Source organism: Geotrypetes seraphini, chromosome 1 (genome assembly GCF_902459505.1).
Source record: "Geotrypetes seraphini chromosome 1, aGeoSer1.1, whole genome shotgun sequence".
Lineage (NCBI taxonomy): Eukaryota > Metazoa > Chordata > Amphibia > Gymnophiona > Dermophiidae > Geotrypetes > Geotrypetes seraphini.
The window spans coordinates 433005164-433024701 of NC_047084.1; the positions used below are offsets into that span (position 1 = coordinate 433005164).

Here is a 19538-nt window from a genome sequence, read left to right on the forward strand (position 1 = left end):
AAAAAGGATGGAGGGTATATTTGTCTATTTTTGTATGCTATAAAAACCAAATACAGAGAGAGACTGAGAGCTGTTGACGAAGAGCTACGTGTGTGTCTTTCTTCGATTCCAGCCAGAATATCAGCTTTGTGTTCAGCCAAACAGGCCCAGGTTTCGCACTGAATAAAGTATTTTATAATTTTTCACTATTCTGTTTACTTAATATTTCATAATAAAGTAATTATAAAATACTTTCTTTGTGTTTATTTGATTCCTATTCAAGAGAATTACTTTATATATAGTCAATATAGGCACAGAGTTAAATTTTTTAACATTTTCTAATGGTGGTGTGCCTCGTGATTTTTTTCATGAAACAAGTCTGCCTTTGCCCAAAAAAGGTTGAAAAACACTGGTCTAATACATAACTGTTAGAGGTTAAAGAGACAGAGCGTCTTTCTTTAGTAGTCCTGGGATTAATCAATTGCTTTTTATTTACCAATGCTGCCACAAATCTACTTAGGCAGCATTGGGTATTGTGTGCCAAATTAGCTAGAATGTAATTCCATGTTCGCTTTCCACATGTCTAAAACCGTCCTGCAGGCAGGACAAGGTGAGCATTAATATATGAAATATTTACAAAATGCGAACAGTTCCATAAAGCTAGTCCACTGTTAATGCAATTTCTTTTCTTTTTTTATTTTTTATTAATATTTGTTACATCAATAACAAAGAACAGGAAAAGCAAAAGAAAGAAAAAACAAAACTTACAATTTCAAAATAAGACTTATGCCAAGTCAACTTTAGAAAAAGCCACTCAATACAGAAGGTAAAAATTTATAAGAAACAACATACAGTGGAACCTCGGTTTGCGAGTAACCCAGTTTGCGAGTGTTTTGCAAGACGAGCAAAACACTCAGCAAACTTTTGACTCGCAAACCGAGCACTGCCCCGATAAACGAGCACTTACAGTCCAGGAAGCGCCTCTTCGGGGGATTCCTCTTCCGTCTTCCGGCCAGCCTTCCATGTCCCGGGTGCCTTCTGCAGGTTGGAGGACCTCTGTCTGGGTCTGTGCGGCCAGGTGCTGTCCCCCCTGTGTGTTGCGTGTGACGCGCACAGCGTCAATCATCGGCATTGTGCGTGTCGTGTGCGGCGTGTGGGTGGGGCAGCGCTCGGCTACGTGGGCTCGGGTGGGGGCTCTCCAGTATGCAAGGGGCATCCAATGTGGAGGGCTGGCCGGCGGAGGCATCCCTCTGAAGCGGCACTGCAGGTTCTCCGGCGGCTGGCACATTAAAAGCATCCCCCCCCCCGAAGCGGCACTGTGGGGTTGTTCTTCATGACGGACGGAGGAGGCGGCGCTGCAGCACCCAGCCCCGACAGGTACATACCCCGGGTTCTGGAACCAATCGTTGCTGTTGCCACTATTCTCTATGGGGAACTTTGCTTTGATAAACGAGCATTTTGGATTACGAGCATGCCCCTGGAATGGATTATGCTTGTAATCCAAGGTACCACTGTATAATCATCCTTTGTGTTAATGCATATTTCTAGTACAATTTTGTACCCTAGCACATGACAGATTTTTATGATTTGCTACAAAGGGGGGTATAAATGGTCATGGCATCCCAGGGTAATTTTAGGGCTACTTTTCCCCATGATGTAAACATGGTATATAATACTTCATCTTCAGTCATAAAATTGGTTAGTTGGGAAATATCTCCTATTCCACCTGATGCTTTACACACTGGAATTAAACAAGACCCTAACAAAGTGTGTGCATCTATGCTCTGCTGTAAGCAAAAGTTGTCATTACCGGAAATCTCTGCTATTTTTTTTCCCAAATGTTATATTGCATTCTTTGCTCCCATGATTCCATGGGAGAAGGAAGAGGGAGACTGAGAATTATAAGTTAATTGTGCAAAAATAGCAGCAGTAAAATTTTCAGGAGTCGTGTCCTTTTCATTTTGTCTCAAAGTGAGAACGGCTTGATCACATAAGCTTTTAATGTGTCCCCAAGTCACAGGATCAGTCTTAGAATAACGCTTTCTTTTCCGGTTGTCTTGCTGTGGAGCTTGTTGTGGAACTTGTTGTGGTCTCCGTAAGATGAAATCGAATTCAGGAATGGGGTTCTGCAGATGCTTGTGCCACGACATTTCTTTCTGCTTCTGTAATATTGAATAAAACAATGGATAAAGACATTTGAACCTGTCTCAAATTAGGAACGGCATATTTCACTGGTTTCTGTTTCCCCTAACAGCAATGCATTATAACATATGATTAATTACTTGACTAGTTGTTTCCATAAAATTACCAAAATACAATTAATACACAAATATTAATTTGTGCCCCATCAATGAGGAGTCTATTAATTCTTGTAATAACATGATTCAGAAATAGCTTACCTTATTTGTAATTATCTTGGAAAGCATTCCATATCTGGGGACAGTTCATTCAGTGACACTGTAATCACTTACCCACTTTTTTCTGTAAAAAATTTTTCTTTTCACAAATAAGACATGAAATACCACAACTATTAAATTGCAAATTCATTAATATCTAAAGAAGAGGATTCTAGAAGCTTGACAGCGCTAGGGATGGACAGGTAATCACTGGCTCTTTATTCAAAAATTTTTCAGCTCACAGCGAATAAATTACCTTTATTTTGAAGCTTTAAAGACTATGAAGACTTATGGCAAATATGAAGCAAGTTTGTGTAGATTCAGCTTTCTCTGCAGGTGTAAAATCAAAGAGACAAAAACCGGAGCCAACAACACCATCTAAAGCCCCTCTGCCTAAGGAAGGTCCAGATAACAAAGAGATGATGGAAGAATTAAGGTAGATGCGGTTGATTTTACAAGTAAATTCAGTGAAATTAACTGAACTAAGAGAGGAAGTTTATAATTTGACTATGCAAATGGAAATTTCTATCAACCGCTTAGAACAGATGGAGAAAAGAAAGGTGACAGTTGAAGCAGTTACTGTGCAGTGCCAAAAAGATCACAGTGAGTTACAATATTTATCCAAACAGCTGGAGGATCTGAAGAATAGATCAAAAAGATCTAATGTGAGAATTTTGAATTTGGCTGTTTAATTATTTTATTTATTTATTTATTATTTTCAACTTAAATTTCAAGTATTACACTTGTACAGAAAGCAAGAATAGGATAGATATCAAATACAAAGCAATATAAATCTTAAATTAAACAAATATACTATTTATGCTCAAGTCCACCATTAGGATCCAAGAATTATAGAAAATTGGCGAAATTATCTAAAAAGAAAGTTATAAAAGAAACTGAGAACTATAGCACTGAGATAGGGTCACAATATCCTAAATATAGGGTTCAAAGATTGTTAACATTCAGGCGAGACATAGCCACGAAATTTGTCAATTGTGATGGTTCAAAAAACACATATTTAAGAGTACGGTGATATACAATACATTTACACGGATGTCTCAAATAAAAGGTTGCCCCCAAAGATAAAACCCCAGGTTTCAGAAGAAGAAATTCACGGCGGCGCCGTGGGAATATTTGTATTTTATAACCAAGAAAGCTTTTTTGTCTATTTTTAAAGAAAAGTTTTAACAACCATGTTTTATCAATTGGCAAAGCTAAAGTAATAATAATGGTGGCTGGTGATGCTAAATCCTTCTCAGATGTTTCTAAGATCTGTGATATATTTAGAAGTTCTTGATCTGAAGGTTTTTCTTTTAGTTGTTGATTTTGTTCTTTATCAGGCAAATAATAAACCCGTGAAAATGGTGGTAATGAATCTTCGGGTATCTCTAAGTTCTCTACTAGATATCTCTTAAGCATATCTCTAGGTGTTACTAACTCAAGTCTTGGAAAGTTAATTAACCTTAAATTATTACTGCGTGAATTATTCTCAAGCATTTCAGTCTTCTTCCTTAGGCTAATATTGTCTTTAACTAAGGCCTCTTGAATTTGTTTCAATGATACTATTTCTTTTTCTATTTTTTGAACAGATGAGTTAGAAGTATTCGTTTCTTCTCTTAAATCCTTCAATTCCTTATCATATTCCTTAATTTTCCCTTCAATTTGTTGAAGTATAGGAGTAATATTTTTAACAAAACCAGCCATTAAGTCCCAGATAGAGTCTAAAGTCACTTCTGCAGGTTTAATCAATTCAGTTGAAATTTGTGTAAATGTAGAGTTCTCACCGTTCTGAAGTCCTTCGGGGGATGTCTTCAGCCCTTCCCCCTCATGTTGAGATGATATTCCCCCAGATATCTCCATGGGGGCCCTAGAAAAGTGGGCCCCAGCCTCCAAGCTCTCCAATGGATCATTACTTGCCTCTGGAGAGGAGAAAACCAATGAATCTGGGGTTTCCCCGCCCTTGGGAGAGCTGGTCATCTGGGGTTGCGGGGGCGGTGGCCTAACGTCGGGGCTCAGTGTGGTGTCGGGCCCAGGAACATCCACGTTGGTTTCGCCTCCCTGTGTTGTCAGCGGGCTGCCATCCGACGTCGCTGCGACCTCCTGCATGCGCCGCAGTAAATCTTGAATATTCCCGAGACCCGGGGCTCCAGGACGCCACGAGGCAGAAGCGGCACTCCGGCCCCGTCTCTTCGGCATCACAGTAAGTGATTACCGTTAAGAAAATTGAAAAGGCACAATCCTGGGACACGCAGCTCAGCGCGTCCTGTCTCAGATCGCCATCTTGGATCCCCTAACTCTCCTCCAGCTGTTTAATTATTAACAGTTTAACTGGCAACGTTATGATGAATGGAAGCACACTGTTTACTTAAAAACTGCTGATAATGTAAATGACCAATCAAAAGAGTTAGGAGGAAAGGAAGTGAAGTAGCAAGGAGGACGGTTGAGATATCCGTAACAGGAAATGCATATACATGTGCAAGCTGTGATGTACATTGAGATGAGGAAGCAGCTCTGTTTCAATCAACATTTTCGGCACCTCCTTTATAGCTCTTCGGCTCTTCAGTCAAGTTTTATTGATAAAATGAACATTTTCAAACTGTGTCTCCTCAAGCATTGCATACATATCCCCTGTTGTGTGGCTGCCGATTCGACACACCGGCTCAACTGCAGCCGTACAGACTGATCCCTGTGCAGAGAGATCGGGGCTGTTTCCATGCAAGGAAGGCGGGCACCCTTTATCCCTGACCCCACGCTCCTGGACGGGCTTGTCTTCCGCTTTTTGAGCACAGCATTTGTAGGGCAGGGCTGGGAAGAACACTGGCCTTCAATCAGAGCTGAGAATGAAGAAAGAAGACCTGAGTTTCTCCTGCCTCCAAGGCATTGATGTCCAGATTGAAACTAGCCCCAATTCTTGTGCCTCTTCTGCTATTCTCATTCACCAGTAACTTTAAAATGCATCACTGACTGAGCAGCAGCCGGTCTTGGGACAGAGGAGTGGCTCCTTTTCACATACATGAATGCATGCTTATTTCTGGGGACTGACTCTAAATACTTGTGGAGATTCCTTGAACACATGATCCTGTGATCTTTGGTGTTTAGCTGGATACTAGGCAATGGGCGCCATACCTACAGCAATTCTGATTGTCCCGCTATAAAGCTCCTACTCCATCCTGTCCATTCTGATACTTTCCTATAAAGCTCTTCCTACTTCCGTAATAAATCTGCTGTGGCAGCAACTGTAGCCTCCTGTCTCTTTGGCTCTGAAGATGGGAAGGTGATCAATCCTGCAACTTCCTTCTGACACAATGCTGAGAGTGGGAAAGATAGGTCTATATAAGAAATTCTTCGAAGGTAGGAGAACCAAAAGATTGCCTTGACATTGGATCACTAATTGGTAGATTGCTCCATATTTGTAAATATAATGTTCGACCTTCCCCTTCATATACTTAATTATTCTTTAATAGATCGAGCAATGAAATCTATAAAGGGATCCCTGATCATCTGATTTGCATTTCTTACTCCTGCAATTTAAATATACTAACTGTGTCATTGGGTGAAAATATACCTGTAATATTGATGTAATATAAAAATCATCTTTAGGACTCTTTATTTTACTGAAAACAAGATGATAAAATAAACTTGTAAAAGTGCATGGTTTATATCGTTGTAGTCCTGATGAAAGATGAAATGAAATGTGCATAAAGTATAATGTAAGTTCATCAAATGTGAGGTCCAAGATAAGAACTTACAGCATTAAAATCAATAAAGAGAGTAATGGCAATATTGAAAGATCTGATTGACTGTTGGTTCCTGTCTGGTTTCTACATGATTTCCGGATCTGCCCTGGTATGTAAGATGAATAAGCAGGGTTATTGTAGAAGTTGGATGTATCTGGGTGGATCTGGAATGTGTGGAGGCCGGACAGGAACCTTGAATACAACTGAGGGATTGATAACTTTTAATGCATTGAAAAAAAAATAAATAAATGAATTAGAGGAAAACAAAGATTGGGAATTGACATGGTCAGATAATATTGCGCTTTCATGATGAAATTCTTTTTCTTAAAGAAGTAATTTTATGTTAAGGTAAAGAGGGTGAAGCTTGTTTTGAAACATTTTTAATACAAAGGAATTTACTAATTATATTTATACAAAGTACATAATACTTCAATGATTCACTTAAGTCTATTTAATTATTCGGTTATTTAACATATATTATTTAATGTTTGGGTATTCTTAAACATTTTATGATAATTTTATGTAATTCTTTAGTGATATGCTTAACACTAAAGGAGTATGATATTTTAATGCAGTTGTAATTTGTGTTATTGCTTATTTTAATTAAGAAATATTAATTTAAACTCTCTGTTCTTATATCAAATATATATTAACAACGGATATATAAATTAAAACACACATTGTTCTTGATTATACAAGGGTAATTTTAGATATTGTCTGGGGGGGCTTAAGGTTCTTAGTCTATATGGGTGTTTTCAAGCACTCATTTTATTTAAAAGGGAGGGGGGATTTTTATTTATTGTTTGGATGTGTATAGGTATAAATGCATGGATATTGGGTAACAGGATGGACAAGTTATATTATGTAGTACAGTTAGATATAATTAATGATGAATTTTAAAATTTACTCATTAAATGTCAATGAGCTAAACCACCCGATCAAAAGGAAGAAAACACTTAATTTCCTGAAACAACAAGACACACTTTTTTTTTTTTAACAGGAGACACACTTATCTGATATAGAATCAAAGAAATTGGAGGAAGGATGGGTGAAACATTGTTGTTGGGTTTTTTTTTTTTGCTCCTGCTGTAGGAAAGAAGGCGGGGGTGGCTGTTTTGGTTCATAAAAGATGTACAGCTGCATTTAATTTAATTGCTATAAATCCTTCAGGAAGATGGGTACATGTAGATATGAGCTTGGGGAATAATTCTTTGGCGCTGTTGAATATCTATGCCCCTAACTCTAATCAAGCTGAATTTTTTACATCAATACAGAAGCTTATATTACCACTGGCTGCTACTAAAATAATAGCAGAAGGGGACTTTAATGCTGTTATGGATCCATTGACAGATAAAAGCCCTAGTAGGTTAATTAAGTCAATGTGTTTAGAGAATTTGGTATAATCTTGTGGTTTAAGAGATATTTGGAGGATCCTTCGTTTTGCTCTCAGGTTCATAAATCGTTTTCAAGAATAGATTATATTTTTTGTTTCAGATCAATTAATACATAATGTAACAAAAGCTACCATAGATCCAATCAGTTTATCAGATCATGGTGGTTTGGATTAAATTGAAGTTTGATGAAGTTGAATCAAGCAGACTTGTATGGAGATTTAATAATACATTGCTTGCGGATTCAAAGTTTCTTGAAGAATATTTTCAAATTAATGCCTCAGAGGAAATCTCATCAGAAACAATTTGGGATGCGTTTAAAGCTACCATAAGGGGTAAGATCATTTCATATTCAACATATATCAGGAAACAACTTAAATCAGAATTTTCTAAATTGGAACAAGATACGTATTAAGAAATTGGAATCAAAGTTAATAGTCAAATGGGAACAAAGTAAGCTAAATACAAATATAATGAGATTTCCTCACAACTGGCTAGGAAAGATTTGTTTTCCCAACAAGCTCTGTATTATGGAAACTCGAATAAAGGGCTAATTACTGGCTAATTATCTCAAAGCAAAAAAAAAAAAAGAAGAGTAAAAATTGTTGCGATAAAAGATGAAAAAGGTGAGACTCATTTACAAATTGGAAATGTCCTAAAACAATTTTTGAATTTTTACAAAACTTTGTATTCTTCTAAGCTTTGTTCAAATAAAGAAAAAGATGGAATAGAATTTTTAAAGTTAATTAAGGGCCCTAAAATTCCAGAGCATATAAAAAATACTCTTGAAATACCCATATCAATGAAAGAATTACAAACAGCATTGAAGTCCCTTAGAGTTGGATTCAATCCACGTGGTGATGGGTTCACAATAGAATTTTATAAATCATTCCAAATTACCCTATTACCTTATCTGTTAAATTTATATCAGGCTCAACTAACTAAAGGTTGCATATTAGGCTCTATGGTAGAATCCTTAACTATTGTTTTACCGATACCAAATAAAGATCCTATGTTGGTTTCAAATTACAGGCCTATTTTTTTGATAAATGTAGATGGTAAACTTCTGGCTAAGTTATTGGCTTTACGCTTAGCTAAGGCTCTCCCTTATATCATCGAAATGCACCAAACAGGGTTCGTTGCTCAAAGACATTCTTCAAACAACACTAGATTGGCGTTACGTATGTTAAACTTATCAAAAAATATGGAAGATCCGGCCTTCTCTGTAACTTTGGATGCAGAGAAAGTCTTTGATCGTGTTGAATGGACCTTTTTATATCAAGCTATGGATTGGTTTGGTATTGGTTCGGGATTTATTCAAATAATTCAAACCTTGTATAGCTCCCCCTTTGCCAGATTATATATTAATAATACTTTTTCAGAACACTTTTGTATGGTTAGGCAAGGATGTCCATTATCTCCTCTGCTATTTGATATTGTTTTGGAGCCCTTGTTATTAGCTATTCAACAAACAGAGGAGATTCAGGGTATTCCTTATGCAGCTCGGGAATACAAAGTCTCTGCTTATGCAGATGATATATAGCTTCATTTGAGGAAGCCGGAAACAACCATTCCACATTTACTTGAGCTGATTGAGAGATTTGGGAAATTTTCAGGATATAAGATAAATTGAAGTAAATCAGAAGTCCTTCCTTTAAATGTTCACTGTTCCAAGGGATTATTTGAAAAGGTTTTCTTTCTTGTGGAAGGAAGGAGGTATAAAATATTTAGGTATTTGGATTCAGAGAACATTGGAAGAAACGATGCAAGTAAATGAGAAAGTCATACTGCTAAAGGTCTCAGAAATGTGTGAGCACTGGACCCCCTACATTTATCTTGGTGGGGGAGAGTTCAGACAGTAAAAATGATGATTATGCCTGTAGTTTGTTACCAAATGGGTATGTTACCAGTTTACTTTCAGGGGTCTTTTTATAAAAAAATAAATAGTATTCTTACTAAATTTGTCTGGGTAAAAAATTATTTGTCTGGGTAAAAATTGCTATGCTATCATTACAAAAGCCGATTACGGAGGGTGGGGTAAATTTTCCTAATTTTTTTAGGTATCATCAGGCCTAAATTATGCATCAGGGAATATATAGGATCCTCCCTGAGCTCATGGAGCATCTCCCAGACTGGCTATATTTGGAATGGAAAATTATGTCCCCTATGCGAATATCCTATGTATTAAGTATCAGATTACCCAAATATGCTAAGGACAATGTAATTCTATTGGATATATGGAAAACAATTAAATTTATTGACAAACTTACAAATGTTCCTATAATTAAATCTACTTTACAGTCCTTATGGTTAAACTCCAAGATTCAAGTAGGTAGTGCTGGGATCGCTTGAAAGAATTGGATGCAGGCAGGAATTCGGACATTAGATGATGATATATCTAATGGGAAATTGCTTGATTTTTCACGGCTGTAGCAATTATTTGGCATTCTAAAATTTCAACAATATAGGGGGTTGCAGCTGAAGCAGGCCATCCAGAGTGGGTTCCCTGAATGGAAACACTTAAAAAATTATTATAGCTTGCAGATCCTTTGCTACCAAACAGATCTAGTAGGACATCAGGCTGCCCAGTGGTACAAATTAATTTCTCAATTCTTGAATAAAAAAACAAAAAATAGTCTGAGACATTTGGAGCATCGAGATAAAACAGTACATTTCTGTATCTTGATGGCCACGAATTTGGACTTGGAGGTTGAAATGTACAGCGTCAGCATCTATGAGACAAACATGGTTATTTTTATTACATAGGATTTTTTGGACCCCCAGTTCGTTTACAAAAACTAGACAGTTCTAAGTCTAATAGATGCTGGCATTGTCATATTAATATAGGGACTTTGGATCATCTGTTATATTTTTGTCCACTGATACTTAATTTCTGGAGGTCAATTTGTGGACAGAAATATTATTCTTGAATCATCTATTCCTTTATCTTATGAAACCATAATTTGTGGTACGTTGTTACAGGTAAAGCCTGTTTTGGATAAATACAAGAGCTGTCTTTTATTAATCATGACAGGAATAGCCATCCAAATGATCACAAGGAACTGGAAATGTTATGACAGAATTAACTATACATTCTAGTGGGCAAGTGTGTGTAATACATATAAATATGAAAGAATGAATGCGGAATGCTTGGGTCTTAGCAATAAATTTAATAAAGTATGGAGCCCATTGACTGCATTTGTTAACATACAAAAATAGAGATATATCTTATTTCTTAGATTTCCTTACACATCCAGGGTGGGGGGAGGGGAGGGAAAAGTATTTGGAAGAGTTAAAAATATTAAAATATAATATTGTAATAAATAATATGATTTAATATATTAATAATTGAAGGAGGGGTAAAATGGATGTTTTCTTTAAAAATGTGTGTAATATGGTGTATTTTATGCAATCTGTTAAAGTTATATTAATTGTAATACACTGTCAAAGCTTGAAATAAAGAATAATAATTTAAAAAAAATATCTAAAGGAGAAAAGTAAATTTTCCATTTACATGAATAAACTACTTATCACTGTAGAAGGTTAACCTAACCTCTGCCCTGCCATACAGTTAATAATTGCCAGCATGTTCTGTTGGCTTAACTTGAGTGAGCAAAAGCTATGGAAGATTACGTCCCTCATATCTAATCTTGGACAAACCTAGATTACATCAAAGTTATCAGTATTGAACAGTAGCAAACAAAAGATCTGGGCTGAAGCCTGTCAACAAACTTGATAAGATGTGCTAAGGTCAGGTAGTTTGGGAGGAAAATGACCCCAGCTACAATGTCAGAGTGAATCTAGAAATTTAACAGTGACTCCAATTAATGAGGGACAATTAAAACTCCACATCTTAGTCACCATTATTTCAACCGATTTACAAAAATATAATTTATTGTTGTTATTTTCTGAATCAAGTCTCAAATTTATGAATATAAGAGGTTATAAAGATAAGAGAGTAAAATCCTTATCCTCTCTCTAGAGCTTTTGACCAACTCCTCCTTCGCCTCTTCAGACCCATCTATCTATCTATCAGTCACACAAGAAAAACACACATTCATGCAGGGAGACAGTCCTATTTTCTCACACACAGAAGCAGTCTCTAAATCCACGCTGTACTTTATTATTTCTCTGTTGTATTAAGCTAATTCCTGCACCTATAAACCTTAACCTCATCTCCTGCTTCCACATACGTGTTTGTAGAATTAAGTTTCAAAGTAATAATGGTCGGAACTGCATATGATTGTAGTAATTTGTAACCCAAACTGGATGTAGAGGAATGGTAAAAAAACAAAACAAAACAAACCCCTCTTTAAGGTCTATTACCAAAACTTCCCAATTTATCGGGGTTATGTTACTGCAGCTGCCAAAAGGCCCATTTGATATGTTTGAGTGCCAATATCAGCGCAGGCTCGTAGCATATCGGCTAAGGTAATATCTGCCCTGTTGCCTAAGCCTTGTAATGCTTTCCGGCAATCTAAAGTGGAATTGTCTTTGGATAATTTCATCATTAAATCACTTTGAGCCTCCTTATTATCTACTTGTCTTTGTATTGCTTCCTGTAACCTGTTTATAAATTCTATATACGGCTCGGTGGCTCCCTGTTTGATGCTTGCATAACTTTTAACTGGTGCCCCTGAGGCTGGTACTTTATGATATGCTCTGAATGCACACTGACTCCCTATCGTCAGTGTTTCTGTTGGAAGTACACCTTGTTGGGAAATAGTGGAGAAATTTCCTGTTCCATATAACTGATCTGGAGTATAAAGCCCTCCAGACTGTAAAGCTCTCCGTTGAGCTTCCCTTTGATATTCACTATCCCACATAACATATTGACCCATAGTCAATACCATGCGCATAATGTCTTTCCAATTTTGTGGTATTTAAGTATGCGCCCCAGCCATGGTTCCAAATAACCCGGCTGTGAAATTACTTCGTAAACCTGTCTCTGAAAAAGATTTACGAATTTCTCGCAACATTGCAAACAATAACGGTTGATAAGTAGCTATCTGTCCTGGACCATTAGGATCTTGGGCATATGTGACTGGGAGGCTTGAATTAAATCTTTCATATCCTCTGCTTCCAATCGCCCTTCCTCTCTGGCCTTTTTTATCATTGCTTGAAATGCACATAAAGGGTGCACTAATGTTTCTTCCTTTTTTGCACTTAAAGGTACTGGAATTAACTGTGCGGGAGGTATGATTTTTGGATATGTGTTCTGACTGTAATAGTCAGGAGGGGAATGGTTAATGAGACCGTTGACACCTTGGATGACGCCTCAGTTCCTACCTTTTCCAAGGCACACTTACATTTATGCCATACCATAAATATGGCTGCCAAGGCTCTAGGCTCAGTATACAATATTTTCCTGACTCTTATCCAATCTTCTAATTTTAGAGATCCCTCTTCTGGATACCAGGGGCAGGGCTCTCCTATTTCCTGTACTAAACATTTTAACTGTGAATCAGAGACCGCTCTATCTGTATGTCTCAGAATATACTTCAATTCTTTCACATGAGCATGTTGCAAATCTGACAGGGAATTTCCCATACTTACTCGAGGGGATCCCAGAGGATGAGGTGCACCAAGTCTTATCATCAGACGGAGCAAGCGTAGGGTCCCTGTTCCGGTCGCCACTTGTAGGGATGGAACCACAGCACACACAAACACGCAGGCTAAGAGTCGGGCGGAAGCGCTGTCGTGGCAAGCTCCGAACTCCTTTTATTATGCTTCTATGCTAATGACATCATAGTAACTCCCTCGATTACATGTCTAATGATTGGTGGACACAAAGTCACATGCATTTACAGAGTGTCACTCTCAACTCTGCACATAGGCAATGCCTGATTCTTTGCACGTATGCAATGCCTGTCAGCTGATGTCCTTTCCAAATAAGGACAGCTTAATTAAGAAAAGGGTTAATTTGTGACAGGTAAGGAGGAGAGAGAATGATTCAGCATTCTTTCACAGGGGCTTAGAAATAAATGTGCTGACCTCACCCTGTTTCAGAATGGCGTCCCTTCGAAGGCAGTTTAACCCCTACTGCAGCTTGATAAAAAGACCCCTAAAACTCTTTGAAACTCCAAGTCATCAGAATTTCACACAAAAAGCACCCAAAACAATTCAACCAGCAAGTCACCCAAATCAATTATAAAATGATCAGTTTTTCAGTCCCATTTGATAAGTTTCAATAACCAGTAACAAATTTCTACCCAGTTACAAACACCATTAATTTAAAAAAAAAAATAAAAAAAAATAAAAAAATCTACTTTTCCAAATCTTAAAACATACCAGCAGATCTTCTACAAACCCTACTAACCTCTGTTTACAATTAAAATATTTTTTTCCTTTTCCTATCAGTGCTGGTCCCAATCGCACTCACTTGCATTAGGCCCACTGACCATCACAAAAATCAAGGCCTTGGCTTCTACTGAAGCCTACTGGAGCTCCTAGAGCACAACTGTGCATGTACAAAAACCTTGCACATTCTTCAGTTCAATCTCAGTCCCGGCTTCTCCTGGCTCTTCCCTTATTTTGTCTGCATCCCAGCTGGCTGCACCAGTACAGTTTCAAGTGCCACTGCAAGCTTTTCACTGGCAGCAACTATCTCTCTTTATTATAATAATAATAATTTATTTCTTGTATACCGCTATATCAGAAGTTCAAAGCGGTCCACAACAAAGGATACATACAGCCAATATCTAAAATACAAAATAAACAATCGATGTCTAAATACAAGATAAAAACAATCAGTAAAAGGATACATTGGATAAAATCCAAAGGATTCCAGTGGGTCCCAATAGTGCCTAGGCCACCCTGGAACTGGTAAAGTAGCCCAGTAGACAGCAACCAGCAGCCTGATACCAGATAACCCAGTCAAGGTAAAACAACCTCCCCCCCCAAAAAAAAAAATTCTTTTAACCCTTTGGGTTACAATAGGATATAATCTTGTTCTGAGTACAAATTGTTTTAAAAATACAGACCATCCTTTTCCTCAGTACCAGGCATTTCTGCTACCAATTGATCTTTTCTAGCTCCCTTTTCTGTGAGCAATGACTGTCTTCTCCTTGGTTACTCTTTTCACCCCTGTCTTATAAACCCATTTATGTACCTTCTCCTTTCACTGATATACCTAAGAAAGTCCCAACACTTTGCTTCATCATGTTAGTTAATTTTAACCCTTGTGTCCTGACTGCCTTCCTTGTCCTAATGGTCTGAGATCCTTTGAATTTTTTGAATGCCAATCATTTTGCCCTCAGCCATCTCTTTTTTTCAATGCAGAGGAATATTGATCTATTCTAGAGCATGTAAGTACATCCATTTCATTGGAGATAAAAAATATTGAGTGGCTGGATTGATGCTAGATTATCTATGGACTTGCAGGTGAATATGACAGTCCAAAAGATTTTTTCTTTCAATTTAAAGTTGATTAGAAGAATTTGTAAATTTTTGAAACCTGATTATTTGTTGAAGATTATACGTCTTAATACTATCTTAATTGGTTTATGTAAATATTATGCTTTTGGGCTTGCCTAATAGCCAGCTCCATAGATTACAAATTTTGCAGAATGTGGCTATAAAAATGGTATGGGGCATCATGTTACACTATATTTAATCAAAGCTCACTGGTTATCATTAAGGGCAAGAATAGAGTTTTAAGGTTTTAATATTTGTTTTTAAGATTTTATATGGGATGGCACCAAATTATATTTCACATTTTTTTATGCTTTACATTCCAGAAGAAAGTTTACATTCGAGATCTGAAATCCGACTGAATGTCTCAAATTTATCTGCGATTCACATAAAACGATTATGGGTCATAGTCCTTCTTTGTGGAATTCATAGCTGAGATAACTTAGAGCTCCTTTTACTAAGCTATGCTAGCGATTTTCATGCGCGCTAGACGCTAACGCCTCCATTGAGTTGGCATTAGTTTTTCTGCATAGCACGGGGATTAGCACGCGCTTATCTGCAGCGTGCACTAAAAACGCTACCGCAGCTTAGTAAAAGGAGCCCATATACCATCCATCTGAGTGGTTCATAATCAAATCAGAATCTAATCAGGTACTCTAACTATTTTCCCTATCTGTCCCGGCAGACTTACAATCTAGCTATGGTACCTGGGGCAATGGAGGGTTAACCCTTTCAGGACCATAAGGATCGTAGGCCAATTTTTGTGGTTTTGACAACATTTTTATGGTAAAAAGGGCTTGCAGATGCCAAAATATTGATTTTTTTTGTGAAATATCATTATTTTTTTTTTTTTAAATCACACTTCTGGCTTATGGACAGTGTGGCAAGTGAATCTTCTCGTCAATCTGGCAACGACGCTAATGAATGAATGTCGGAACCAGTTTGTTTACATAAAGGCAGTATCATATGGAATCCGTACATATCAAATTTAGAACTGTAGACTATCCCAATCAAAATTTATAGGATTTTAAAGTTATGGGACAAATATGTCCCTTGGTCCTGAAAGGGTTAAGTGACTTGTCCATGAGGAGCAGCACTGGGCTTGAACCTACAGCATCTCTAACCATTTGGCACTCATCCTATAGGTTGTTTAGACAACAATTTAAAACATGGGAACTTTCAAAAAATATTTAAGGTGAGACTGAATAGTTGTGAAAAATTATCTTCTTTGTTTCAGAGAGGAAATATAAAGTAATGTATGGACTTGCTTGACATTTTTATTGTGCAACTTTATGCTGGTCTGTGTTATTATAGAAACACTAGTCTTTAAGCCCGTTACATTAACAGGTGCTAGAATAGATGTGTCTGTCTGTCTTTCTTTCTGTTTCTCTCTCCTTGGCCTGTCTCCTTGGCCGCTATCTATCTGTGTCTCTTTTTTTGCTGTCTCCTTGGCCACTGTCTGTTTGTGTCTCTTTTTTTGCTGTTGTCTCCTTGGCTGCTGTCTGTCTCTCTTTTTTTGCTGTCTTTCTCCTTGGCCGCTGTATGTCTGTCTGTCTTTTTTTTGGTGTCTGTCTCCTTGGCTGCTGTCTGTCTTTTTTTCTGTGTGTCTCTCTCTCCTTGTCCACTGTTTGTTTGTTTGTTTTTTTTCTTTCAATCTGTCTCCCTAGCCCCCCTGTTCTTCTGTGTGTGTCTTTCACTACCACCTACCTGTCTTTCAGTGTGTGAGACTTATTTCTGTCAGTCTGTCAATGTCCCCTTTTTTTTTTCTTTCAATCTCTCTCCCTGGCTCCCTGTCTTTCTGTGTGTGTGTGTAGATATCAGGGGATGTCGGGGAAATATCGGGGATGTTAGGGGGGATGTCGGGGGAATATGCTCCTTCTCCCACCTACTTTTTTTTTTTTTAATCACGCATTATCTTGAAAAGCACAACTGGCACAGAGTAACTTGTATAAAACTGCCACTCATTGGAAATAGAACGTGCGCGCACAGAACATGCGCCAAATTTTATCTGCTTTACAATTTCTCTGACAGCCGCCAAAAGCACATGCGCCAAACATTTTACAATTTCTCTGCCGGCCACTGGCACACTGTATAAAGTAAATCGGCACTTGTTGGAAATGGAACGTGTGCACGCGCCAAACGTGCGCATGCGCTGAATTTTCTCTGCTTTACAATTTCTCTGCTGGCCACGGAGCTACGGATCACGCAGGTAGGAGTGCACATGCGCTTAGGGTTTTATTATTAGTGATAATGGCAGATAAAGGCCATATGGCCCATCCAGTCTGCACATCCAGTCTGCACATCCATAGCATCTACTATCTTCTCCTCTCTCTATGTGATCCACCTGGAACTGAAAGCGGGATAGATATGTATATGCTAATGTTAAAAACCAGATACAGCGCCAGTGCCTCTTGCTTTGTGGGTTCCATTCACAAACAAAAGGCATGAGGACGCAGTTATAACCTTAACTATGAGGACTGATTGTAAAGTAATGAGACTAGTTTTTTTAAAATTCAGAATCAGATGACTCCACAGGATCTGAACATTTTTCTTTTTCAAAATAGCTTCCTTCACATTCAATACATTCTTTGCAGTTTCAAAAATGATTCAAAGATGTGCACTACACTGTTTTGTGACATCACTTTTAGCGCTGCGGTTGTGGCATTTTTCACTTCATCATCTGAAGAGAATTTCTTTCCGCACGGTTGTTTCACCACCACCGTATGCTTGCCATAACATTTCAAGAGTTTCATTACCACTCTCTTCCCAAGTTTAACACACAATTCAATCACACATCTCTGGCGTACTCTCACAGACACGGCTTCCTCATCTGCCAGGACGAAATGTACTAAGTTCTTCTTCTCACTGTGACCCAACAATGAAGATTACGGCAGTCCAATTGCAGGTTCAGAATCATTGACGGACGAGCTTCACAAGACCCAGCACAGCGTTGCCACATCTACTTCTTGAAAAGAAAAACAGAGGCAGTCTCATATTTCAATCAGCCCTCAATAATACTAGGCAGACTAGATGGGTCACGTTGGCCTTTGTTTGCCGCATTCACTATATTACCTTGTAAATTTGGTTTTAAAACTTATTAGCCAATTTGAACTAATAGATGATTTAGAAAAACAAGTATGCTAAGCATAAAGTTAAGGATCTATTTGCCTTCATCTATCTCAGATTAGTGATCTGAATCTTTAGAAGTGTTACGACAAAATACTGGCAACTTGCTAAATTTCAGAAAATTATGGTGTGCTTGTTTAGAAATGACAAAGCTAATAAAAACTGGGTGGTTAACATAGAACTTCAGTCACAAATGTAACTCAGACTTACTGTGATATCAAAATACACTGAATATTAATCATAAAAAATATTTCAGCAAAACATGCTTGCTTTTATTTATTAATTGGCTTGGAATTAACACACACATGTTTTGGTCATGTTTTTAGCAAAGCAACAAAAGGCATGCATCATGTCTCAGAGAGATGTTTTCCTGCCAACCCTTGCCTCAGCACGCAGGGAGGGTGGCAAAATTCTGGGTCCTCCAGCCACCCAGACATGCTATTCCCCTGCATTCTGAGATTAGCAAAACCAGCCCATAAATCTACAAAATAAGCAGAGTGCGATGTAAAAAGTATCTATTACCATGGGGTGTGTATGATAAGGGCTGCCGATATCTAGCTTAACAAATACTGATCTTACTCTAAACAGAATTTTCCCCTATTCTCTAACTATAACAAAAATCTGTACTGAATAAAGGTATTGATTTGAAAAGAATGTGGGATTATATATAGCAATTCTTTGCCTGAGAAATCTTGTCTTTTTCTTCCACATGTCCAGCCAGTAAGAAACTCCTCCGCTAATGGTGGAAAAAGTTAACTGGCTGTTCAAGGGTCTCTGCTGCAGTCACTGGATTGCTTTGCTGAAGGAACCTCCCCTGCTCAAACTGCACGTTCCCAGCACCTCGGACAGCTCCACAGGCTCCAGATTTCAAAAGCAACAATACTAGCAGCTTTCCTCGAAAGCATTGCCTAGTCTTGCTTCCTCATTTTCTATGAATTTTCCATATAGGTGATGGCATGAATATTTTTAATCACAGCTGTTTTTTTTAACCTTAAATATTCTAAATTGCTACAGCTCTGCCTCATCTTTTGCTTCTCATCTATACGTCCTCTTTCTTTCAAGCCCCTTTACAATGTACTTCCAGAAAAATGCAACCTACAGTTGCTTAACATTCATATGTATTTCATGCTTTACTAAATCAAACCATGTTAGCTACTTCCCCTGACTCCTTCAGTAAATCTCTCCTTCAGTAAATCTCTCCAAAAGTATTTTGACTAACGCAGTTGTATACAGTATTTCCTGAATTTTTGACCCAAATCTTGAATTCACAGAAACATCCTCATAAATAGCCAAATCCATCCACTCTTTTCTCCCATTCCTTCAAACATTAAGGTAAATAAATGGAAAAATGAACCCGGGACACATGGAACCCCTATGAAATTTTACAGCTCACCAAGAAAAAAGCTGATCTATGGCTATATAGTTACTCGTTCAATAAAGACTTTATTACTGGTTGAAAAGACACCTCTCTTGCCTTTTTTGTTTAACTATATAAA

General features: G+C 37.7%; 1 protein-coding gene across 2 annotated transcripts in view; it reads right to left on the reverse strand.

Annotated features, from left to right (window-relative positions):
• MTAP (methylthioadenosine phosphorylase) overlaps positions 1 to 19538 on the reverse strand; it is a 204324-nt gene that overhangs the window by 9726 nt on the left and 175060 nt on the right. Inside the window, exon 8 of one of the 2 annotated variants that reach the window (XM_033919475.1) lies at positions 1373 to 2141. The exons of the other annotated variant lie outside the window; for it this stretch is intronic. Within the exon in view, the coding sequence (XP_033775366.1) occupies positions 1821 to 2141 (321 nt within the window). The 3' untranslated portion in view covers positions 1373 to 1820. Of the gene's footprint in view, positions 1 to 1372; positions 2142 to 19538 lie in introns of those variants that run through there. 2 annotated transcript variants of the gene reach the window in all.